This window comes from Camelus ferus, chromosome 5, assembly GCF_009834535.1.
Source record: "Camelus ferus isolate YT-003-E chromosome 5, BCGSAC_Cfer_1.0, whole genome shotgun sequence".
NCBI lineage: Eukaryota > Metazoa > Chordata > Mammalia > Artiodactyla > Camelidae > Camelus > Camelus ferus.
The window spans coordinates 35,721,661-35,747,347 of NC_045700.1; the positions used below are offsets into that span (position 1 = coordinate 35,721,661).

General features: G+C 47.8%; 1 protein-coding gene across 1 annotated transcript in view; it reads left to right on the top strand.

Annotated features, from left to right (window-relative positions):
- Positions 1 to 25,687, top strand: part of TANC1 (tetratricopeptide repeat, ankyrin repeat and coiled-coil containing 1) — a 157,153-nt gene that overhangs the window by 114,713 nt on the left and 16,753 nt on the right. Inside the window, 5 exon segments of the mRNA XM_014552424.2 lie at positions 4,058 to 4,166; positions 5,554 to 5,676; positions 13,412 to 13,648; positions 15,475 to 15,660; positions 18,000 to 18,078. Coding sequence (XP_014407910.2) covers positions 4,058 to 4,166; positions 5,554 to 5,676; positions 13,412 to 13,648; positions 15,475 to 15,660; positions 18,000 to 18,078 — 734 coding nt within the window.

A 25,687-nucleotide genomic window follows, 5' to 3' on the forward strand; every position in this document is an offset into this window, starting at 1 on the left:
CTCCCGGCAGCTCTTTGCAGGGAGTCTGCTGTGCAGTCGGGGAAGGGGGTTCAAGCACGACTCGTGCTATTTAATGGAAAGATAACATGGAATGAAATAATTCAGGAGGGGCACTGGAAGATTCTCTCTGCTACTAAACAAAAGCTGCCTTCCTTGAATTGCTAGAATTTTAGGGCTCCTTCGTACATGTGGATGAAAGAGAAGCGAGGCAGTGCCCAGGTGATAATTCTTTGCTGATCCTCTTCTGGATCTGGGTCCCCTCTCACAGGGGTCACCTGTGGAAAAGTGTGAGGTCAGCCTTGGGGAACAGCTGGCCTCCCTAGAGCCTGCTCACAGCCCTGTTTCTTCACCTCAGGGGTAGGGTTGTCTCTGGACTGGCTCACACACTCGGCACGGCCACTCCCCCCGCCTCCACTTGAGCTTGGGGCATCTTGTCCCTGGGATCTGATGTGTCTGCACACCCAGAGGGGAGCACTGCGGTCACATCTGGCCACCCTTCTGTATTTATGTTCTGCATGGTGTAACACCTGGGGTCTGGGGTCAGGAGGATTCAGGTTCAGAACTCAGGTGCCCTGCTTAAGAGATAGTGGTGGGGCGGCTGCATCCAGGAAACCAAAGTTTCCCCTGAGGATTTGCCACAGGGTGGGCCAGGGTGCAGCTTCCTCACCGCCCAGGGCAGGAGCAGGTGGGAAGCCTGCCCTCGCTGTGACGTGGTGGTGCTAGTCAGGGTGAGAGGCTGGGGAATTCGAGGTGTGGATACTCTCAGATAAGGGTGTGTTTGTGTCCCCCACCTCTGTCTGGCCCTGGCCTTGGCCTGCGTCATTGCTATCTTGAGTGGCTTCTGCCCTCTGCGTCAGAGTTGGTCCTGACCCTGTGTAACAGGTCTGACAAGCTGCTTAACTGTCCCTTTTGGATTGGACTGGGCACTGGATCAGACGCTGGGGCCCAGAGATGAAATGAAGAAGCACTTGTGAGCCGCACACTCCCTTCTTCGCATGAACACTGACTTAACATTGACCCACTGGGTCTGCAGCTGTTTCACTGTGGGGATAGGGTTATTTTCTTAGGCAACAATGGGCTAAACGTTGATTATCTTCTGAACCTGCTTTGGGGCAGTAAACTGCAACTCCCAGGTTATTTAGCCAGACTGTAGTAACTAGGTGAAAAGTGTGCTGTGACATACTTAGCTAGATCAAATTGTTTTTCTAGGAAATGGCAGATGGATTTCTGGGGAGATAGTGGGGTGGAGACCAGCCTTGCTGATAGACAGGCATGGCTTGGCCTGCTGGCTGAGTCAAGGGGAGGGGTGCTGTAGATGACATCAAGGTGTTAAGCATCAGAAACTCGGAATGGGGAAGAAAGGCAGGGATGTGGGGAGAGCTTTGCCGGGCAGGAGCGGCTTGGTTTTTTAGCAGTTTGAGCTTATGGGGTTGGTGGCAAGTTTCTGATGGCAGGTGGAGTCTGACTGTTGGAGAAGTTGAGTTGAAGATATGGCATCACTGAGGGAGAGGTGGCAGTGGGACTTGGTGAGGAAGCAGAGTTAGAGGAAAGGGACTCCGGAGACAAGGAGAAGAATTCCAGGGAAGGAGGTGAGTAGGTGCTGCTGAAAAGTGAGGGAAGATGAGGACTGAGAGGAAGCCGTGGGTTTCCTTTGTGGGAGGAGGTTCTGAGATCCTGAGGAGATGCCTTCCCGTGGGTTGTGTGAGGAGGGAGGCAGCATCCTGGCGTGGGATGAGGAAGGGTCTGGAGGTTTGGGGTTGTTTGAGTGTGGGGAAGGGTTTTTTGTTTTTAATAACACAGGAGACGGGGATGTTATTGGAAACATCGCTGAGGTGGCGTGGGGAAACAATCTGGGAAGGAGAAATGGGAGGTGCGAGGGGGTGGGATCAAGCAGCCTCTGTGCTCCCGTTGAGCCTGTTCCTGGCATCATTCTGGCTGGATTTTGCCTGTTGACATGTGTCTCCAGTCACTGAGAGCTGCTAGAAGGACCTCACACCATTGCCCGGGGTCCTCAGTGTCAAGCATGGTGCTGGTTATAGGGGTTGTTAATGCACAAATGAGAGATCGGGTTACGCTGGTGAAGAGCACAGGCGTGAGCGTTGTGTAGACTGTGGTTCAGGCTCTGCTTGGTTGTTACCACCCATGTGACCTTGAGCACATCATCTGCCTGTCCAGGCCTCTGTTTCCCCATGTACACAAGTTGGGAATCCTAATGCTTAGTGATTCGCAGGGTCAAATGGGTAAGTGAAATAATTCAGTTAGCTTTTTGCATCTGGTATATAGTAAAAGCTCAGTAGGTGTAAGCTTTGGAAAATGAGCAAACTCGTAAGTGCAGGTAGACTTAGAAGGGGACATGGCCAAGGCCAGGAGGGAAGGAAGGAAGGGCAGATGGGATGTAGGGGACCACAGGTACCCGGAGAGTGCAGGGTGAATTGTCTCTTCAGAGAAGTGGGGAGCTACTTGCTTAGCTGAGAGCCCTGGAAACCTTTGGCTCAGCCCCTGAAGGGTGCGTGGTCGTCACCCACAGGGGCCAGCCAGCCACAGTACTTAGCTTAGCATGTCTTTGTGGTGGATGCAGTTGGCTGCAGACTGGGAGACTGAGGATGGCTAAGCCTGTGTGTGGGAGAGTGGCTTTGACTGGAGTGATGTGGACCAGCACATGGATGCTAGGGACCAGTGAGGGCACGCAGCATTGGAAGGTGGCAGAGGGTGGTTTCCACAAGAGCAAAGAAGGCTCTCATCTAAGAGGGGAAATAGAAGCTTGAGGTCTGGGAGGTAGAGGGTGTGCCGGGGAGCATGGCGTATGTGCTCTAGACCCTTGTAAGACATTAGACAGGACATTTATTTGGTGGCAGCGTGACCTTAAAGGTCATGCCTTACCCATGGAGTAGAAAGCAAAACCTCTGGGTTTCCACTTGCAGTGATGTCCTTGTCTCTAGCGTGACCCATGGCCTAGGTGAGAAATAGGCATCTGGGTAGACGAATAAGACTTAAATGACGCAGGTTTCTAATCCCCTAGATCAGCAGCTACTAGAAAGCACATTTAGGAGAACACCTTTCTTTCCACAGTGTTCATCTTTCCCTCCACAACTACCTGATGTTCCTCAGCAAAATAGCACCTCAGAGTTGACAGCTTAATAGAAATGAAAATAATTCACATTGTACAGAAGTCACTGCTATTGGAGAAGGCAACTCTTAGTATCTTTTGCAAACGCATTGGCTCAAAGGCATGGAGGCCACAGGAGACAATAGTCCTGCAGACGTGGAGGGGAAAATGGATAGGATTGCTCCTTCATGAGAGGGTTAGTGGGGGATTAATTGGTGGTGTCAGTTGAATGTCCACCATGTACGCAGACAGAGCAAACCCACTCATACAGCTTAGCTTTCTTACTCCTGCGAGGATCTGTGCTCCCTTCAATCCCAGACAGAGTGCTCAGTGTTTCTGATTGTGAGCGCTTGCTGCACATGGCCTGGTTTTTCTCTCCTTTCCGTTATTAAGGCCTTGACTGTTGGCCCAGGTCGACCCCCAGGGGACTACTCCCATTGTATGGGAGGGAGGGGGCAGAGGAGGGGGCCTGAATGTCAGGTCCAGTGATGCTTCTGCTCCATCTGTCCATTTGCACTTCTGTCCATCTGTCCCTCCATGAAATACACACAGGAGTGTTTACTGAGTCTGGGGAATTGTTAGCTATTGCTGTGAGTTAGACAAGACCCTTAGTCTTGTGGAGTTTACATTTTTGTAACAGACACAAATCAACAAATAAACTGATGAGAGAGTGATGGACAACGAACTGGGGTTTGGTGGTTCCACAGATAAAAACCTGCCCTGTCCCAGGGCCTCTCTCTGAGTCACTCCACAGGGATAAGGGAACTTGGAGAAAGACCTTAAAAATGACTTGAAGGATAAACAGCATTTTACTGCACAGAGGCGCCTGTTTTGTTTGGTGATGCTGAAGCGCCAGGACAGTTCAGGGGTCTGGAGGCGAAGTTCGCCCCGAGGGCCTGCGGGGCGGTGGGCCGGGTCTTAGGCTGCTGGCCTTCGTGTTTCTCGTCCCAGGAACGGGCACGCTCTCCTGGCGTTCATGTTCTCGCGACAGGAGGGCAAGCTGAACCGCCAGCAGACCATGGAGCTTGGCCACCACATCCTGAAGGCGCACATCTTCAAGGTGAGACCCACACCGCTGGAGGAAGGGTTTCGTTGCTGTCATGCTCAGGTGTTGGTTCTGGAGACGGCTTTGTCAGCCCGCACAGCCCTCCGTGAGCCCCGTTCCCAATACCCCCCGCTCCTTCCCCCCCCCAACAAAAGTAACCATTGTTCTCACTTAGAATCACTCAAGTGTGCATCTAAATGCTGTGATTAAATTTTACTTTTTCCCCCCTCTAAATCTCTTCTTTTCACCTTAAGTTTTCAGTGCATTCGTTCCCTGTTATTTCCTTGTTACTTAATTGTTGAAGAACCTGAGTTACATGGCCTGTGGATTTCACACCACCTGGGTTTTCTGATTGTGTCCGTATCTCTCGTGATCTAGTTTAACATGTTTCTCTTTCCTCTGGATTTCCTGTCATTTGGTAGTTATATCAAGAGGCTTAACCAGGTTCAGGTTTGATTTTTATTTTTTCAAGTTGTCACAATTATTTGTACAGGCAAACCTCGTTTTATTGCACTTTGTTTTGTACTTTGCAAATACTGCCTTTTTGTTTCTTTTTTTTTTTTAATAACAAATTGAAGATTTGTGACAACCCTGCACTGAGCTAGTCTTTCGGCACCATTTTTCCAACTGCATTTACTCGCTTCGTGTCTCTGTGTCACATTTTGGTAATTCTTGCAGTATTCCAAACTTTTTCATCATTGTTATGTATGTCATGGTGATCTGTGCCCAGTGATCTTTGATGTTACTACTATGACATAGTGAAGTCTCGGATAATGGTTAGCATTTTTTAGCAAAGAAGTATTTTATTTTTTAGCAGTGAAGTAGTTTTTAAGGTACGTACATTTTTAGACATAATGCTATTTATTGGCACACGTGATCAACTACAGTATAGTGTAGACATAACTTCACATGTGCTGGGTGCACAGGAAAACCAAAAAATTTATGTGAGTCCTTTTATTGCAATGTTCGCTTTATTGCTGTGGTCTGGAACTGAACCTGCAGTATCTCCGAGGTGTGCCAGTTAGAGTTAGAACACTCTGTAAGTCTGAGTGGTTTTCTTGCATCAGGAGGCATGGCCTGTGTGCCTGCTTCTCTCAGTGTGATGCCATCAGCCACTACTGGTCTCTTCCTACATTAGGGATTATAGGTGGTCATATTCTAACTTTTATTCTTCTTCTAATTGATTGGAGAACCTCTGTAAAGAGAAACTCTCTCCGCATCCGCCATCCTTTCCTCAGGCATATAGTTGGTGTAGCAAAGGCAGGGTAGTTCCTTGGCCCTTGGGTTTAGGGTGGGGAGGCTGACAGGTCGGCACAGGCTGCACCCTCAGGGCATATCTGCTTTGACCCCTGCTGCAGGTGGGAAAGGAGATGTTGACACTGATTTGTTGCTGTTGTTTCAGGGCCTCAGCAAGAAGACGGGCATCTCTTCAAGCCACCTCCAAGCCCTGTGGATCGGGTATAGCACCGAGGGGCTGTCCGCCGCCCTGGCCTCTCTCAGGAATCTCTACACTCCCAACGTGAAGGTGAGCAACCCTCTGCCAGGAGGGCCAGGGCCCCCGCCTGGCCGCTGTGGCTCTAACAGTCCTACTGTCCCCGCACTGGGTGATGGCCAGAGGAGGCGGAGAAGCTTCTAAAGATGCTCTTTCCCTGATGTAAAGCATGCAGACTTGAATGCTCTGTTAGCGGTGCTCTTCTACGGGGTCCGCTTTCGCTCAGGCAGGAAGACGTGGGTGGTTGGGGGCTGCTCTGTGAGCACTTGGTGACTGGTTCAGAGTGGATGTGATAAGGGAAGCAAAGGTCAGAGGGAGCTTTCCAGGGGAAATTGATTTTTTTAAGGTGTCCTGATTTCTCATCTGGACTCTCTTTATGGTTCCTAGGAAATTGAACACTGATGAGTGGCACAGAGCTATGGGTATGCGGAGGAAAAGGATCTCTGTAGGTTTCCTGCGCACATGTATTTATGACCACGCACAGTGTGTCAGGGTCTGTTCGCTGCTGAGCCAGGAGCTTTCTTTCTCTTGGTCACTGCCTGTTATGTCACAACATTCTGCTGAGCTTTTTAGGATAGATTTTCCTTCCTCATTTAATGCAATCTGAGAACCTAAAGCACACTGAAGACAAGTGTCTGGTTAAGGCAACAGAGAGGGGTTAACTCCCACAAGGGGTGTGAGCACCCTGGGCTTGCGTTATAGCAGCTGACAGCCGTCCTTCCCTGTGCAAAGTAGGATGAGAGCATCATTGTCTTCATGTTTTAGACTTCTACTCGACACATCGGCTGGACTCCAGGCTTTTCAGCCCCAGGCCCTCACGTGCCCGGCTGCTTACGAAAGCTCTGACATCATTTTCCAAGGAGCCAGGTCCTCCCCTTCAGTCAACTCCATGAAAGCAGTCACACCTGTTCCAGTAGCACAAAGGTGACCTGTCTTGGTCACAGTGTAGTCAAGTGAAGCCCCGAAAGTTTCCGGGAGTCTGTGTTTCACTTTTCATCGCTTTGGTTGGTCAGACTCACCTAGGAAGAGGGCCACATGCCTTAGAGATGGCTCCTTAGAGGACACTCCTGCGGGACACTCTCCAGGGACTTCCCTGCCTCTCCTGCCCTCCTGTCAGCACCTCCCACCCTCAGCACCTACACTTGGGATGTGTGTCGGGACTGGGGCCTTGCAGAGGGCTTCCTGTGCCTGGTGATGGGTGCTTTGCCCCTTCTTCTGCCTTCCCTGTTTTCCTGGTGTCCAGTGGTCCCTCACATCCATTCAAGGACCTCCCACAGATACCAAAGTCCAAGGGTGCTCAAGTCCCACATATAAAATGGCACAGTGTTTGAACATAACTTACACACATCCTCCTGTATTCTTTAAATCATCTCTAGATTACTTACAATATCTAATACAATGTAAAAGCTATGTGAATAGTTGCTGGCACACAGAAAATTCAAGTTTTGCTTTTTGGAACTTTGTGGAAATTTTTTTGCAAATATTTTCAATCTGTGGTTGGTTGAATCCACAGATGCAGAATTTACTGATACAGAGGGCAGGCTATATTTATTATTTTTTTCCATCTCTTTTTTCCAGTTGAAATATGATTAACATATAACATTAAATTTCAGCTATATCACCTTGTGATTTGATATTTGTTGGTACTGACAAATGATTATCACAAAAAGTCTAGTTAACATCTGTCACCACATAGGGTTATAAATTTTTTCTTGTGATGAAAACTTAAGATCTACTCTCTTACTAGCAACTGTCGGGTATACAATGCAGTATTAACTATAGTCCCCCTGGTGTGCATTACATCCCCGCTTCCTGGTGTATAGAAGGGAGGGAGTAAGGATGCTGAATGAGGAGCCTGAGTGTCAGGAGGGACCCTGCTGCGCAGTGCAGAGCCTTAGCTGGTTAGGGAAAGACCACCGCCACCAGGTGGAGGCGGACGAGGTCTTTGCAAAAATAAAAGTGCTGCTTCCTGGGGGAGGGTATAGCTCAGTGGTAGAGTGTGTGCTTAGCACGCCCGAGGTCTGGCTTCAATCTCCAGTACCTCCATTAAAAATAAATAAATAAACCTAATTACCTCCCTCCAAAAAACAAACTAAAAAAAAAGTTCTGCCTCGTGCAGGTGGACTCAGCCCATTAGGATTAGGGTTCCAAGCTTCATTTCTGCTCACTCTGTAGATGGGTGGGCTTGAGTGCTTGTGTCCTGACCAAAGCCACATGCAAGTTTTATGGGGTGAGGACAGAGAAGCCACTTTTGTAGCTAAGGAGCTCTGAGCTCCTGCTCCCACTCAAAGGGAGCTCTAACTTTCTACCAAGTTTCTCTGAAAAAAGGCAGGGAACATGCTGAGTGTCGGCTTCATGTAGTGATATTGTATGAAGAATTTTGGTTTTACTTTTTGTAGAAGTTAGAATTGAGTTTGCTCTAATAACATCATTTCATCTTTCATTGCAACCGAAAGTGTATCTTTTGGCTTCTCCATAATTAATAAAATCCTGTAATGATGGCAAGGGGAAAAGAAAGAAAAATTAAAATGGCAGTATCTGTTTTCACTATTTTAATGAATTATGGGAACAAAAGTTATTTTAATGTGGAGAAAAGTAAATGGGAAATACCATACTTTGTTGAATACAAGTTAAATTTAAGACAGTAAATTACAAAGTACAGTATAATAGTGCCATGAGCTTGACCCTCCTGGGATTATAAACTTTCCTCTTTGACATACTTGCAGTTTTAAGAGTTTTTCATCTTTACTGCAATTTTAAGAGTTAATTATCTTTGTTTTATAGAACTCCAGTGTCACCTACATCTACACTATCCCCCAAGTTATATAACTTGGTTACAGAATTTTATCCTTCTGTTTCTTTTATCTTTTATCTTTCAAGAAAAAAAGAGGGGGTTTTCACAGAATCTTGAGCAAATTACAGTAATTTAAAATTATGCATGCAATTAAGGAATTTTTTTGAGAGAGTATTAAATATTGTCATACAGGAATGGATGTCATTTTGAGCAATAATTGCAGTTTGCCACTTTGGTAAATTAAAGTGACTTGCTCTGGAGTGATTACTTGGTAGATGAATTTTCATTTTGGTGGTATGCCCGTGATTTCGAACAATGTGCTCTCCCATTGCCAGGCCAGGCTCATGCCAGCCTGGACTCTGGCTGGCCCACTGGGGTCCTTGGTGCCAGTGCCTCCAGGCTCCAGTCCAGCTGGTTGTTTTGCTCACATAATCCCACCAGACACAGGATTTGCTCACAAATCCTGCCAGCCATGGGCTTCCCAAGGCTGTGGGCTCAAGAGAATTAAGGTTGTGATTCTTCTCTCAGCTGCAAGCAGGGAGGGGAGGAGACAGGAGTTAGGCGAGGCCTCTGGCCCACCCTCCCTTGGCTGAGAGGACCCGGTCATACTCTGCGTAACTCTTAGGCGGCGCACACTTACACCGGATGTATTGATGAGCACCTCCAGTGTGCTTAATGAGACAGCTGAGCCCCCAGTTTACGACTGCTGGACAGTGCCTCCTCTGTTCCTCATGATCGCGTCGTTTTGCCTATCACTTGCCCCCCTTTTTACGTTCTTGCATTCACTAAACCCAGAAGTGTGTAGATGATATTGCCATCTCCAGGTGTCATCCAGGGAGAGCTTCAGTGGCGGTGATGACCAGAAGATTCCCGTGTGGTTGGGGAAAAGGTATGGAAAGAACCATGGAAACCGCTTCCTGGAACGTGCAGTAATCTTAGCCAGAGCTGCTGCTTCTGCCGCTGGACTGCACTATGACAGTCATCAGCTTTATGCCAGAGCTCATCTGTGCCTTACCCGCTCTCAGCTTCAGTTTCCTCACTTATAAAACGGAGGTGACAAAAGAACCTTCATCCTAGAGTGATGATGGTAAACTCACTGATATGTTGAAGCTCTTGGGAAGATACTTGGCATTTATTATATGGTCAAGTGAGTTACTTCTGTTCGTGTTTCACTTACTTTCTGGAAACTGAGGTTCTACTGTACACCCCTGAGAACGTGTGGATGTGCTTGTGGGTGGTGGTGAAGGGGAGCTGCCCACCGTCAGGCTTTGATGGGTTCAGACTCATATCTGCCATCAGATAAGCATGAATTCTCCCTGCTGCTCTGTTCAGGTGAACAGTGGACGGGGGCCAGACCCTCTGGGTCACCAGGTACCTGGGGCAGGGCACCCTCCTGTATCTTCCAGGGGTCAGGAACTGACTGGGGCCCTTGTCCCTTCTAAAGATTCTGTTAAAGACGATTGTAACAATAGCAAGTAACATTTATTTAGCACTTACAGGATGCCGAGGACTGTGCTAAGTGTTCTGTGTGTATGGCATGTTCATTTGTAATCTTCACAACAACCCAAGGAGTGAAACTTTTTATCTCCACCTTTCAGATGATGAAACTGAGGGTGAGAGCAGTAATACCGTGTTGGGCAGGCCCACGCTCCCCGCCGCAGGTGCACTCATCACCTGACATGTTTACAGCCATGGCTGCCAACTAGAACCACTGGGGAGCCCCGGGCCCCAGCCAAGTCAGAATCTCCAAGGGTGGGGCTCAGGTGCTGGAAACTTGCAAGCTCCCAGGTGGTTTCACTGTGCAGCAGGGTTAAGAAACATGGGTTAGGGGAAGATCCACAAACTGACAGGGGGGAGGGGTAAGTGGTAAACATATTCTCAGCATTGCACCAACAAAGGAAATGTTTTTCCCAAGAAGCAAATAAATGGTGAATTGATAACAAATACCTTTAGGTAATCTCAGCCCCCAAGCACATATCTTTCAGGTAAAGTCTTATCAAGTATTCAGCAAGTACTGAAACTACACCTTCCAACCTTCTTAGGAAAGAGCTTCTGTCCAGTAGAATAAGGTGTACTGTCATTTTATTAGGAGATACCTGAATCATGGAGAGGTTGAGTAATTTTCTGAAAACCACGCAGCACGTCAGTTAAGGGGCTGATTGAGAACTCATATTGTTTAATCCATCATCTTTTTCTCTTAGGCTCATGGATCTCAAGAGGGGATGGGACTGCTGGGAGAGGAGGTGGAGTGTAACTGGCTGTCACCGTCACCCTGGCAACTTACAAACTGTCCCGACCTGTCCTCTGGTGACCAGAGTCCAGCGCGCCCCTCAGTGATGCTATGTGTGTGTTGAGAAAGCTGCTAGGGTTCTTGTGTATACCTCTTGCCTAAGAACCTATTTACCTATTTCCTAGGCCTGGATAAAATCCCCAGGTATTTCAGCAGCGTTGTGCTATTCCTGCCATACTATTGGTGGTCACTCAAAGGGAAGTAATTTTCTCAAAAAACCATTACTTTTGTTGAGCAGTTAACCTTTTAAAATGCTTTCAAATCCTATTTGAGTCTGGTGCTGTTTCTAAGAGCAAACCTATATAGACTTGCGGAGCAGGCTCGGCAGGGATGAGTTAGCCCCAGGTCAAGCATCACATGTCACTGGTGGGACAGGGAAACTGCTCCTGGGTTCTTGTAATGCCATGTTTTCTGCCCTTCCATCCACATGTTGGCATGTTGCTGGTTGGCAGCAGGGGGCTGGGCTGGTGCTGACCTGAGTGGGGCTGGTAGATGGTCCCACTGATGGTGTGAATGACAGGGCAGGTTCCCGGGAGCCTTCTTGTCACTTGTGTGCAAGCGTGCCTCCCTAAATGTGAGTGATGGTCCTGATGGTGGGAAGGACCTGACTCGTGGGCTGTCCTTGCCTGTGAAGGGCTTGTTTGCCTCTCTGTGAACTTCTCTATCTTAGAACCAGTGTCTTGTGCCATGGGCTAAGCTGGAAATGGAGTGGCAGAGGGGATGGACATGCCTGGAGTTGATGTGTGTGGGGGAAGAGGGTGGGTTGTGTGCACAGGGGAGGGCTGGGTGTGTCCTGTGTAGGATGGGGGACTTCTCCCTGGTGTCCCAGCACCGAAGCAGGCACCCATAGGAGGTGATCCTTTGTCATCTGTGTCTGTGGGAAGGGCATTTATTCCTGGCAGAAGGACCTGTACTGGTAACGGCCAGGACGCCAGGGCCTGCTTGCTGTTATTACAGGACTCGCATTAGACCCAGTGTGGTTTCCTTGCGGGGAAGGGTCGGGGAGAGGAGGTCAGGGGAGGGGCTGGGGGGCTGGCTCACCTGGGTCTCGAGCTTCGGCAGTAACCAAGGCCTCGTCAGATTTTACGCTTTGGATTCTGACCTGTCTGTGTCGTCTCACTGCTCTGAGGTGTGACGTCCCCACCGGGTGATAATAACTTCTATCAGTTTGTAAATATTTTGTCTGCTACTCTTGTGGACACCATATCATTGAAATACCTTGAATTTTGTGTGCCTTGTCATCTTTCTGTATGTTAATGACCCCATGTGTCTCTAGTCGAATAAGTGACAGTCTCCGTAGTTTTCACACCTAGTGGGCAGCCCGGGGGCCTGTCGGGGTCTGTCAGGGGAGGGACTAATGCCCATCCAGACCAGTGGAGGGAACTGTTTGAAGAAACGTGGTGGGCATTTTAATAGATGATTTTAAAAGTGTCATGTTTTTCAATTATCTGTCAATTTGAAAAAGATTCTAGTATAGCTAAAATTTGCATAATGTATTCAGTGAGTTTATTTTAAAGTCTACAGATAACAAACTCCCCCTGATATCTGCATCCAAGGAGTAAAGTGGGTGGTGTATGTAGTCATTAGTAGCAAAAGCAGGTGACTTTCTAGGAGTCTTGTGCTGCTAACAACCCCAGGTGCACATTGAACATTTTCATGTGCTCTGCCTTTCCTTGCAGGTGCATTTCCTTGTGAAGAAAAAGTATTTGTTCTTCCTTTTGGCTTTATTATCTCACTATTAATTATTTACTCCTCTGATGATTACTTCATTGCCTCCTCCCCCAAAATGAATTTTCTCTTCTTGGGTCAAACAGTGGTTTTTCAAAGTGTGGTTCCCCAGACCAACAGCCTCAGTATCACCTGGGAATTCATTAAAACGGCACATCTGCAGGCCCCACCCTGGACCTACAGAATCCAGAGGTCTGAGTCCAGAGAACGTACATTTAAAATTTTTTATTTTTAAGTGCAATTTAAAAAAACCCCATAACATTAAATACACATCTTACCTGTTTTTACGTGTAGGGTTCAGTAGTGTTAAGTATACCCACATTATTGTGCAATAGCTCTGCAGAATAAAACTAAAACTCCATACCTATAAAACAACTCTCATTTCCCCCGTCTCCCGGCCCCTGGCCCCACCATTCTACTTTGTTCTTTATGAATTTGACTACTTTAAATACTTCATGTAAGTGGAATCTATGGTATTTGTCTATGACTGACTTGTCTCACTCGGCCTCATGTTCTCAAGGTTCAGCTGTGTGGTCTGTGACAGGATTTCCTTCCTTTTAAAGGCTGAGTAGTATTCCTCTGTGTGTACACGACACTTCTGTTGTCCATTCATCCTTGGACACTTCAGTTGGCTTACCTCTCTTGGCTGTTAGGAATAGTGCTGCAATAACATGTCAGTGCAGATATCTTGAGCTCCTGACTTCATTTCCTTGGAATGTGGACCCAGAGTGGAATTGCTGGGTCTCAAGAAACCTCCACATTGTTTTCATGGCAGCCATGCTGTTTACATCCCCATCACCAAGAATGCGCACTTCCAGTGCATTCCCAGGTCATGCTGGTGCATACTGCAGTTTGAGAACCGCTGGATGAAAGTAAGGATACCTCCCTTCTACACATATGTTCTTGACTGACATCTGTGTGAGAAATTAATCTTGCTGGGGGACATTATCCAACAGGTGAGCCGTCTCTTGATCTTGGGAGGGGCCAACGTGAACTACAGGACTGAAGTGTTAAATAATGCCCCAATCCTGTGTGTCCAGTCTCACCTCGGCCACGAGGAGGTGGTCACTCTGCTCCTGGAGTTCGGCGCCTGCCTGGATGGAGTGTCGGAGAACGGCATGACGGCCCTCTGCTACGCGGCGGCTGCCGGCCACATGAAGCTGGTGTGTCTGCTGGCCAAGAAGGGGGCCAAGGTGAGCAGCAGCCTTCCCCGGGGGGTGAGGGGATGAGGGCTGGGAGATGTCTTCACATCCTTGGGGAATTACCACTGGTTGGGCCAGTCTCCCTTTGGAGAGAACAGAAAGGGTGGAGCTCCAGGCTCCAGGCCAGATGTGGGTGTGTGTGGTGGGAGTGTGCCGCCTCAGAGAGACAGGGGCCCTGTGTTTTGCTTGAAGCTCTTAACTCTGTTAAATTCTGCCCCAGGAGAGGCAGGAGAGCAGGAGGCTTCTGGCCACCAGCAGCCTGAGTAGGGCCATCCTTTCAAAAGCTTGCAGGTGTTGCCCTGGAATTTATCACAGGATTTAACACAGCACTAGGTTGGCTGAAAAGATTTAAATTTTTTTTTTAATTTGTTTTTTCTCATTCCATTTCATGTCTTTTTTAATACAATAAAATGGATTCTGTGGGTCTTAGAAATCACGTGCTTAGGCATATGGCTGCGGGAACTAGAAGGCCCCAACTCCTCATTTCCCCAACCGCCAGTTCAGACACTGGGCAAGTTGAGTCGGTGTGCCTCAGGCTTCTCATCCGTAAAATGGGCACAACAGGACCTACCACAGGGCTATGGTGTGAGCATTAAATAAATCAATATATCAATATCAATACGAAGGAACTGTTAAACAAGTTACTCTAGGACTGTCATCAGTGTTAACAGATTAAATGAGACCAGTGCCAGGTTCACAGTCAACTCTGTTTAGGTTTACGATAAGCACTGCATTGCAGGAACGGGGAATGTGCTTTTGAATACCAACAGAAATAAGTCGCTGATATTTGTCTTTCTTCTTTATAGTTAGCTAGGATATTTAAAGTTCAACAAAAAGGCATTAAGCTTGTAGTGACTATGGGAGCCTTTTTGTTTGTTTTTTTCTCTCAAAACTACAGCATCTGGGACAGGTCATCCTTAGCTCATGGAAGGAGGGAAATACTGCTGTTATGTGTTCCCAGTGGGTGCGTTACTGGCCATCATCACACCTCCATTTCCACCAACAAACCGTGGCTTCGCTTCATTCAGAGACTAGCTGAAAGTTCTGTAGGAGAGGGACGGGGTCACAGTGGCTGTGGCAAAGCCTCTGGGTAGGCGTGTAGAGCATCCCTAGAATTGGCACGCGAGGAGAGGCTGGACCCTGAGTCCTCTTCCGGCCCAGTGTTCCCAGGTGTAGACAGGGAATGTCACGTTGTCTGTTGCCTCTTGGACCATTAGGAGGCACGCAGTGCTCAGGAAGCCACCTCCCACTTTGTGCCTGAGCACCTCCCGGCTTTGTGGCCACATGTGGCATGCTGACGTGTCCTGGTCTCCTGCCTTCCCCAATAAAATGCCCCTTGAAGTCCCTTCCTGCCCTTCCTCATTCAGACCTGGGTTTCCAGATTTCCTTGTACTGGCATTCCTGTCTCAGTGACACGAGCAAGAACTGCTCTGCTCCCCAGATCACAGCTTGTCACAGCAGACTTAGAATACTCCACCCAAGGGACCGAAGTTGGAAAGTGTAGGTTTTGGTCTGTGTCCTCACACCTGTTGCCCAGAGAATTCGGAGCTCTGAATCATCTGCTGGAGAGACATAGGGAGTACGGAGGCTGTCTTGTGATCATTAGCTCTACAGAGGGAACTCTAGGCCTGGAACTGTGCATTCATCACAACCAGTAATCCAGAGGGAGACTCGATGATCTCTGGAAAGACATGTTGGAACGTGAACCCCTGGTACAGCTGCAGTGGGATGGGGTTTGCGCAGAGCGATTGTGGGGCACCGTGTTCTCAGAGGCGAGTGATGCTAAATTGTGACCTCCCCCTGCTCCTGCCCCCCAGGTGGACCACTTGGATAAGAAGGGCCAGTGCGCGCTGGTCCACAGCGCGCTGCGGGGCCACGGTGACATTCTCCGGTACCTGCTGACCTGTGAGTGGTCGGCGGGCCCACCCCAGCCCGGTGCGGTGAGGAAGAGCCAGGCCCTGCAGCAGGCGCTGACGGCGGCCGCCAGCATGGGCCACAGCGCGGTGAGTGGGACTGCCAGGGCCCTTCTTGGGAAACTGGGAGCTTTCACATTCTGCTGAGTTGCTAGCTTGTGATGCACCGAAGGAAGTAAAGATCTTCTGTTATCGCCCTCCTCCTGAGAGTGAAAACCCGGGGAGGGGGCCCATCACGGAGCCCTTCCACAGTGTTCACTCTCACCCCTGCCTTCTTTCCTCCTCTCTTCCCTCCTCCTCCTTTTAGCCTCTAGCCCTGCTGTCAGCTTTGTTCCACTTTGATTCATTCTTGGGTCTTTGTGATCTTTTTACAGTAATCACATGGAATCCTAATTCAAAATTTGTTCTTGAGTATTTTAAGGATTCTTAAAAATAGAACTTCAGTGCTCTGGTGGCCTGGAAGAATGCTTGTCATTCACAGTTCCTGCACTGAAGGAAAACTTCCTGCAGAAGTTAAATTGAGCACTTATTCTGGGTAGGTGTTAGTATTCCTTAGTTTGAAGATTTCATTGCTGTCTCCCCATCTATGTGTCTGGAAATTTAATAACATTTTATCCTCTCTCTTCCATGTATTTCTCATTCTATATTATCTTCAAGCAATGAGAGTCGCCAGTGTTTGTAAGATTCTTCCCTACAATGACTTAAATTTGGGTGCAAAGCTGGCTGGCTGACTTTTAGCATGTAAAACACTGTAGCAGATCCAGGCACACACATACATGCACACATGTGCACATGTGCATGCATACACACATACACTGCTCCAGCCAGCACAGTATTTTGCAATAAGTTGAACACAGAAGCATATAAGAAAATGCAGCTGTCTTCTCTTAAGACAGACATAGACGAGATTTACAAATTTGTGAAACAACATCAGATGATTTACCCAATTCATTTTAGTTTTGGAGAAAATACTCATTTCATAAAAATGAAAAAATAAACATTTTATAGAAATGTGTTAAATGTTTCTATGTAGTGGATTTATTATTCCTTTAAAATAAAAATATAAATATTTTAAAATACCCATATACATAGATACAGAGAGAGTATGTTGAATACACACGTCTGAAAGTAGATGGTTTTCCTCTTTAAACTGTTTCTTAAATCTGCGTGGGTCTAGAATGTGAAAAATCATCTTGGGACAGTGAATGTCATGTTAGATGTCACCTTGGTCTCAGCTTGTTTTAAAGCTGGCTGTGAGGAGCTGTGAAAAAGCAGCCTCAGCACAGCCAGTAACCATTTCATGGAAAAGGGCAGAACTCGTTCCCCGAAAGACTTGAAGGGTGTTTTGCATTCCTAATGGTGTTACAACAAGTGCCCACACACTTGGTGGCTGAAAACACTGTTCTGCAGGTCAGAAGGCTGAAATCAAGTTGGGTCGGGAAGCCTGTGTTCCTTCTGGTGGCTCTAGAGGGGATGTTCCCCTGCTTTTTCTAGCCTCTGGAAGCCACCTTTATTCCTTAGCTTGCGGCCCCTGCCTCTGTCTTCAGAGTGCCTCACTCTAACCAGGCTCCTGGCCCCCGTCTCCTCCTCCTTCTGACCCTGGTTCCTCCTGTTCCTCTTATAAACCTCTGTGATCATGTCAAGTGTATGTCAAATGTACAGCTGGATAATTCAAAATAATCGTTTCATTTCAAGAGTCATAATCACGTCTACAGATCCCCTCCTGCCATGTAAGATAACGTTCACGGGTTTCTGGGACCAGGATGTGGACGTACTGGGGGCCCTTACTCAGCCCACTGCAGAGGGAATGGATTGGGAGACTGGGAAATGGCTTCGATGAGTTCCCCTGTCGCTGCACGTGAGCAGGGTGGGTGCTGGCTCTGGTTCAGAGCTCAGATACTTCCCTTTCCCTACGAGCCAGCAGTACCCCTGCCTCTGCATCTGTGACCCAGCCTGCTCTTTGACAGAAGGAGAAGAAGAATGTTGTCAGTAGAAAAATCATTTGGACAAAACTGTTTTCTTGGAAAGGTATACATCACCTCGTTTTCCTTCCTTCTGATAAAAGGGATTCACCATCTTCTGGCAATTTATGCAGAAACTGCACTGTGTGTGAGCTCCCCTGCCCTTTGCTGATCAGGCTGGCGTATTTAGGTCATGTTGGAATTCGTTAGAATTCTGAGTACCTGGTAATCCTGAACAATGTTGCTGAAATTCACTGTCTTTTTTTTTTTTTTTTAATTCTTCTCAAAGTGAAAATGTGAATAGCATACGAATTACGCTAGAAAACTGTTTTCATTATATCGTCTCTCCTTGTGCAGCATGAGATAATCATGGTTTAAAAAACAACACGTTCTCTCCTTTGATACATAGGATATAATGAGCACATATGGCTTTGAGAACTCATTAAATCACCTTGCCACTTCTGACAGGTGGTCCAGTGCTTGCTGGGACTCGAAAAGGAACATGACATAGATGTCAGTGGCACCGACACGCTGTGGGGAGAAACAGGTAATTACGGTTCCTATTCTTGTAGACGGGGCAGCTTTGTGATGTCTTTGCCCGCATTTTGGCCTAGTTGCCTTAAGAATGGCTTGGGGTGCGTCTAGTCCTCCTGTTACTTTATCACGAGGCATTTGAAGTGTAGAGCTTTTAAAACTTCCCAAATGACTGGTAGAACTTTTCTAAAGGCAAGTACAGTTTCAGTTTGAATCATTTTGAATTAGACTAGCTGTCCCTGTGCATCTGATGCGCGTCGGCTGGAAGTACCCAAATAAGGTGGTGGTCTCTGCTTTGGCGAGTTTTCTCATGTCCTAACCAACCTGGGCTTCCTGTGAGTCGTGCAGAGTGAGCAGGTCAGGAACTTTAGCCCCGTGTTCGGATGGATCAAAGGTGCTCAGCGAGGAAGGCTCCGACCTGCTTTCTGGAAGGAGAGTGGGACTGGTCCTGCTTGAAATGCTAAACACCAGCTCCCCAGTCCATCTCCATTGGTGGGGGTGGAGAGGAGTGGTGTTTAACTGTAGTGGGAAGCAAGCTGGAGACCAGTACATCTTAATGAAGATCTGAGTTGGTTACTCGTCAGAAATTAATATAAATGATGCTGCTTTGAAATATTCCACTTGACTGAATTGGTACTAGAAATATAAGACTTGAAGTTATCAGCTGTAGAACAGATGTAACCAGGAGTGTTCCATATGCATTTCCAGGCTGTGTCCTGTGTATGTACGTCGTATGAATGACTTCCATTTCTCTTGCACAGATTTATTTCCAAATGCTTCTCAATTATTTCCTAACAAGCCAAATGGTAGTGTGCAGAGCCCCTCTGCTGACTTAAACTTAGGAAAAGCCTCCGAGTTTCCTGGCGGGGAGCACAGGCTCATGCTTGGGGATTACAACCCTGGTTGTAGTGATGTGGGGGGAGGGGAGCGCAGGACACCCATATGGGGTTGGATTATGCCTGGGGCTAAATGCATGTAGATGTAAATATTGGCCTAATTCCTTGTGGAGTCCTCCCTCCACCTATTTTAATAGTACAGGCGGCTCTGTAATGTGGTGTGAGGAAAGTTTCCACCACTTCCACATTGTGTTGTGGGGAAGCAGGAAGCTGAAAAGGTGGGTGCGTGACTTTCTTTGTGCTTAGCTGGAAGGTCCGAATCCCTGCCCTCCACTGCCTGGTTATCAACCTCTGGTGGGTAGTGTTGCCTCTTTGTCAAATGAGGTAAATATGTACCTGCTTCTAGGATTGTTGGTGAGGACTCAATGAGACGAGACAGTCTTGGCCAGATGTACCCAATGATCAGAACCACTGGGGCAGCTGAGCCTATAAATTCTGATTCATTAGGTCTAGGGTGAGCCTAGGACTCTCTTTTCTAACAGGCATCCGGGTGGTTTCAGGTGGCTCATGGCTTCAGGACAAGTGGAGAACCACTGAGAGAAGGAAGGTCCCCGCCTCACAGTGACATGTACTGAGAGGTCCCAGTGGCGATGATGAGGGTCGGCGCTGGTGGTAGTGACGGCCCACGCTTAGCTCGAATGAGAATCTCCAACCTTTAATATTAAAGATGTTTTTTTCTTTCTGGAAGAAAAAAATCCAGAGAAGCAGATAAGGGCTGCATTTTGAGGACTGTGTGTGAGTGGTCTGTTTGGTCTTGAGATGACCAGTCCTGAGTTTCAGTCACCACCCCCTCCCACCCCTTGAGACTCGCTGGGTTGCTGGCTGAAGAGCCGCGTAAGAGAAACTGCAGATGCCCGTCCGTCTTAATGAAGGGATGGGTTAAAGTTCAGCCCCTCCCAGAGCCTCCTGCATAACCTGCAGACCACTTTGCAGCCTGAGAAGCAGGTCAACCCTTTCTTCAGGCGGCATTAATTAAGGTGAATTTCTTCAACCGAGAATTTGAGAGACATTTTACAAAATGTAAACGAAGAGAAAGCTAAGTGCTGTTGTTCAGACTTAGAGGTCCCAGCAGCTCTCTGTAGACTGCATGTCCGTAAAACCAGTCTTGCCTGCTCTGCATTTTTCTCTCTGATACCTTTCTCCTGTGTGTTTTCAAAAACGTCCGCTAGCCCATACCCTCCTAATTCTCACATCTGTGGTTGTCGGAGGAATATTTTGACATCTTGTAGAGGGAGTCTTAGATGAGAGAACACCTGCAAATGTGGGCTTTGCTCACAGATGTGCAGCATCGCCCAGGTCGTGAGGTCTGTGTTTGGGATTCGGCCCTGTAGGGTCCACTTCACCCAGCTCCGAGTGCCTTCTGGAAGAGAAGGCCCTGATGATGGTGACTGTGAGTGGGTGGGTCAGCTTACAGCCCTTGTTCTCACCAAGCTGCCACCGGGCGTTCCGCAGACTGGGTGGGCTGCACTGCTCTGTGCGCTGCTTCTAACTGCCAGGGGCCCTCGGAAGTGCACGTGATGGTTTTGCTTCCTGCCTTTGTTTGGTCCTGGTTGCTCAGCGTACTCAGTGGAGCTCTGTGTCTGAAACACCCTAGAATAGAGCTGGGCTGTCTCCAGCCACCGCTTGAGGGTAGGATCCCAAGAGCGATCCTGTCTGGGGTGTGGGAAGGTGAGGGAACAACCGGAAACTTTGTGTGATTAATGCAGTTCGTTATTTCTCCTTGACCCTTAACATGGGTTCATGCAGGTCTGTTCAGTATAGGTTAGCTATGAACAGCTTGGCTCTAAAATACCTGCTGATGGGGTTACAAGGCAGCGTCTCTGTGGTCTATTCTTGGCTCACCTGCCCATCTTTGAAGGGCCTGTTGGTTTCCAAGCAGCCATGCCTTCCTTTTTGGAGCACAGCTACCTGTCCATCTCTCCTCTCACAGCCCCATTCCCGAAGTGGGGGCACTTAATCAGTGCACAAAGTCCTCTTCCACTTTTCTGCCAGGAGAGACCCCTGTGATCCCAGGGGATCTACTTCACGTTGCAAAAGTGTGGTTTTCATGCCTGTTGCTGACTGGAATCGACAGGTCTTCCATGAGAGACGATGATCGCTGGCAGCCAGGGAGGAGGGAGCCCAGGGAACACAGACCCCTGGGAGACCCCTCCTCACTCAGGCAGTCCATGTGGGGGTGGTGGCAGCGGGCTCAGTCCTGTGCCTTCAGTGCCCTGAACATCTCCCTGCTGACGACCTGGAGTCACCAAACGTCATCCTAGAAGGGGATGGTTCCTGTCTTAGGTGTAAATAGACAAGACAGTATATAGTAGATTTTTAAGACATTTATCAAAAATGGTAGCAATGTTTACTTTGGGGATTTATTGCAGTAAATCTAAGAGCTTTTAGAAAAATTGCAGAATATAGACATGCCTTGGAGGTACTGTGGGTTCAGTTCCAGACTGTGGTAATAAAGTGAATATCACAATAAAGCAAGTCACACACATTTTTTGTTTCCCAGTGCATACAAAAGTTACGTTTACACAGTACTGTAGTCTAGTCCATTCAGTTTGCGGTAGCATTATGTCTTTAAGAATCTACATAATTTAAAAATACTTTATTGCTAAAGAAATGCTAACCATCATCTGAGCCTTCAGTGTGTTGTAATTTTTTGCAATAGTAACATCAAAGATTACTGATCACAGGTAACTATAACAAATATATAATAATGTGAAATTTGAAATATTACAAGAATTACCAAAATGTGAGACAAAAACAAAGTGAGCAAATGCTGTTGGAAAAATGGTGTCGCTAGACTTGCTTTGACTCAAGGTTGACACACATCTTCAGTCTATAAAAAATATAGTATCTGCGAAGTGCAATTAAACAAGGTATCTTGTATTTCTACCAGTTTTGGAGGACAGAGAGCTTAATTTATGTAAGTTTCCCTTTCTACCAGCAAGTGGAACCATTTGCTTTTTGTGTCTGTTTGATGCTTAGATCCAGCCCTTCAAAAATCAGTCCTGTAGCTCTCAGGTGCTTCCCCTTGTGCTCACTCAGGTGAAGGAGTGTGACAGGCACTCAGATGGAGGAGGCGTGAGAAGCTCCTAGGTGTGTCTCTACGCAGCAGCTCTACCCTTTGCTCAAGGCATTCACATGCTTGGTGGGATGGTCTTGATCCCATGGTCTCTGGGCAGCCTGGATCAGGACCAGAACCCATCAGATGCTCGTGTGATCTCTGTCTCAGGCGTTCCACATCCCAGGAAGTCCTGACCTAACTGGTTACTGTTTCCTTGTCAGTGTTTGATGGGAATCAGCCCAAACTGAAATGAGCGAGATGCCTAACTGGTGACCTCATGATGCTGTGAATTTTCAGAGGAGCTGCGCTTCCAGCTCCAGGCAGCCCTCAAGGCTGTAAGCCTGCTGTCTGCTTCTGGTCAGACTTCTCTCTGTATATTATAGGGGAACAGAGGCCCTTCTATTTAAGCATTTACCTTTTTTTTTTTCGTGTACATATGCCTCTCTTATAAGCAAAGCCTTCCCAGCCCTGACTTCTCGGGGTCACTTGGCAATTTCCTTTGTAGTACATCTCACTTACAATTTTGATTGTTGATATTGCTTGTTTGGCAAAAGCCTGTCATCCCCAGATTGTGGGCTTCATGAGGGCAGAAATTTCCAGGTCTCTTGTGCTCATCTCTGTGAGGTGACTGTGTCTGGTCTAGTGTTGTCTGCTAGAACTTTCTGTGATGATGGAAAGAAATGTTCGCTCTCTGTACTGTCCTGTCTGGTGTCCACTAGCCGCTGACCTTGTCTGGTGCTTGTTACGTAGGTGTTAACTGAGCGGACAGGAGGGTTTAAAGAAAACAAAGCTATGTAACTTTTAGTGTAGATGATGTTTACTTTGCAGAAAAATCTGGGAGGAATTTTGTTGTGGGAGGGGAGTGGTGAGGAGCCTGGTTGCTCATAGGAGCACAGTCCTCTGGTGTCTTTGTGTCTATCATAGCTCAGGTCATGTCTTGCTGGATTCCAGGTGGGCTTAGATGCTCTCAAACCTATTATCAGTGTGGTGGGTGCTGGGTTGCATCTTTGGGAACAAGACTGTCAGCCACCACTCATAGTGTGGACACAGCTGACAGGCCAGAATGGCCTCTGCCAGCCCCACCTTTGTATCCATAATATCTCCCTCCCTGCACCACCAGCCCAGCTGCCCATCCCAGGGTCTGCTGTACCCTCACGCTGTTGTCCCATTGGAAATCCTGACTGCTCTGTAACCAGTCTGCCAGCAGGCTTGGAGCCCTGGGCTCACACACGGTTAGGACGGTGCCCTGCCCTTCAGCTGACTGCTTGCAAGGGCTGCCCTTCCCTAATTTCTGAGCAGGGATGCCCCATCAGAGGGAGTCAGAAGTCTGACTGAAATATTTCATGTAAAGTGTTCTTTTATGTTGTCCCTGCTCTTTTAGGCGGTAAATACTTTAGTTTGTAAATAAGCTCAGTCATATGTAAATACTACACACACACACAGAGTTTCCTTCTGGCACGCATGCACACGCGCGCGTACACACACACACACAACACACACACAGTTTCCTTCTGGGGCCGGGACGCCAGGGTAAGGAGCTGTATCACATCCTGATGTTTTAAGTTTCCCTCGCGTCTCCATGCAGCTCCTTCAGTTTCCACTCTGGGGCTCTGCTCGCCCTCCTGGAGGTGAGCTGTCCTTCCGCACTGGTGGCAGGGACCATGGGCAGCTGAGCACATCACGCCCAGGGCCACCCTGGAGCTCGGTGCATGCACACCAGGCAACAGGATGCCTGATTGTTGATTTAAAAATGCCCCCTTTGTTCATTCAGATTTTACCTTAGGTTCTTTGGAGAGAGGAGGGCTATTGTTTGGTGAGCATTTAAAGTAAATTTGAGACTTACTGGATTGAGTTTGGCCTTCACACATGTGTGTGCATCTCAGGGCAGAATTTCAGGTGAGAGACTGGTAGGAAAAGAACTGGTCCCATGCTTGTTGGGGCACGCAGAGGATTTGTGTTAAGGAATTTGCTAAGTGTATCCTGTAGAGAAACACTGAATGACTTGCTGTTGTACACCTAAGATACCTGTGTTTTTGAAGGTCCTGAGCATCTCACTGGTACTGCTGTTGGAAAATCCTTGTCCAGGCATTCCTTCCTGCGCTCATGTTTGTTTTGGAAAAGTGCAGTAAGACTAGTGGAAATCCATGTTTGTCAGTCCTAACAAAGGTAGATGTTCTTGATTGTCCTTAGCATAAAAGCATGGAAGAGGGGTGACCCAGGACCTTAGAGGGTGCTGGTGGGGGTATAATCCAGGATCCTAGATGGTGGGGGTGACCCAGGACCTGGAAGGGAGGGGAATGGTGTGGGGAACCCAGAACTCTGGAGAGGATGGGAGAAGGGGCGCTGAGGACCCTGAAGGGAGGGGATGGGGCGGTAACCTAGGACTGTGAGGGGAGGGGCACAGTGAGGTGAGGTAGAACTCTGGGGGAGGGGGTAATGCAGGCTCTAGAAAGACAGAGATAGTTGTGGGGGTCACCCAACAGTGGAGGGGATTTAGGGGTAAGAACTAAGGGGACTGGGTTTGTCCACACCCTGTGCCTCTCCTGCTGTGGCAGACCCCTGGGGTTTGCCCCTCATGAGGGTGTGTTTCAGAGTCCCCTCCTTTGCTGAAGGACAGCAGAGGTCAGCTGACCTGTGTTCCCTGTGTTCCTACAGGGCAGATGAGGGGCCTGTGGAAACCCACAGAGACATCTCAGGTGCAGGTGAACTGGTGGCTTGACTGCTTCCCAGGACCCTGTGCACCACCTTCCTCACACTGTTTTCACTGTACAGAGTCCGTTGTTCCAGTGAGTTCCTAGCTGTTCATTTAAAAAACAAAAACAGAGCTTCAGCTTTCAACATGAAAAGGGGTGCTCATCTACGCTTCGGTAGCTTAGAGCCTCCTTACCACAAACACAGCTGTCTGTTCTTTGAGCCCATCGTTGTTGGCAGGACCGTGCACAGTTTACCTGCTCTCCTGCAGAAAAGTCATCATTGATCCTTGCAGATCCTTGTTGAAATGATACTTGGATTCTTTCTTTTTTTGAGACTGGATGTGCACTTGAGTAGATTGGGTTCGTTGAAACACCCCCTTTTCACACAGACCCCTCACGTGGAGTCCTGCACATAACTCCATTCTCCTTGGTCCACACTTGGCCCCTGCGGGAGAGAAGGAGGAGCAGCAGGTTGTACGTGCTTTAAACACTTTGGCGTGTAAGAGGGTCCATCCCAAATGTGAGCATTCTCCACACACTTTAGAAGCGACAGCTGCTCAAAGCGGCGATATTCTGATAGATTTTTGGCACAGTGTCTGTAGGAGGAAATGTGATTTCTGTCATCCCTGTTTTAGGAAATTGTTTTTAAATTGAATTTATGTTTATTTATAGCATACATTATTTCTCAAAGGATTTGGAGAGGCTTATTTGAAATAATACATAAAAGGAAAAAAGAAAAAAAGTCAGGAAGGGGACACGAGGAACAGCACGGATGTTCCTGTCATAACGTCCTGAATGTTCACCAGGTTGAGCTACTGTTTTGGCCTTAGGATGCCCTGTGCCCAGAGTTAGAAGGGAACACGGTCATTATAGATTATTCTGAGTGTCTGTGGGGGAAAGCATAACCATCCTCCGGGAGAAGAAAAGTGTTTTCTGGTTCTCTTGTTCTAAAACAGCACTCATTGTCTGTTTGAT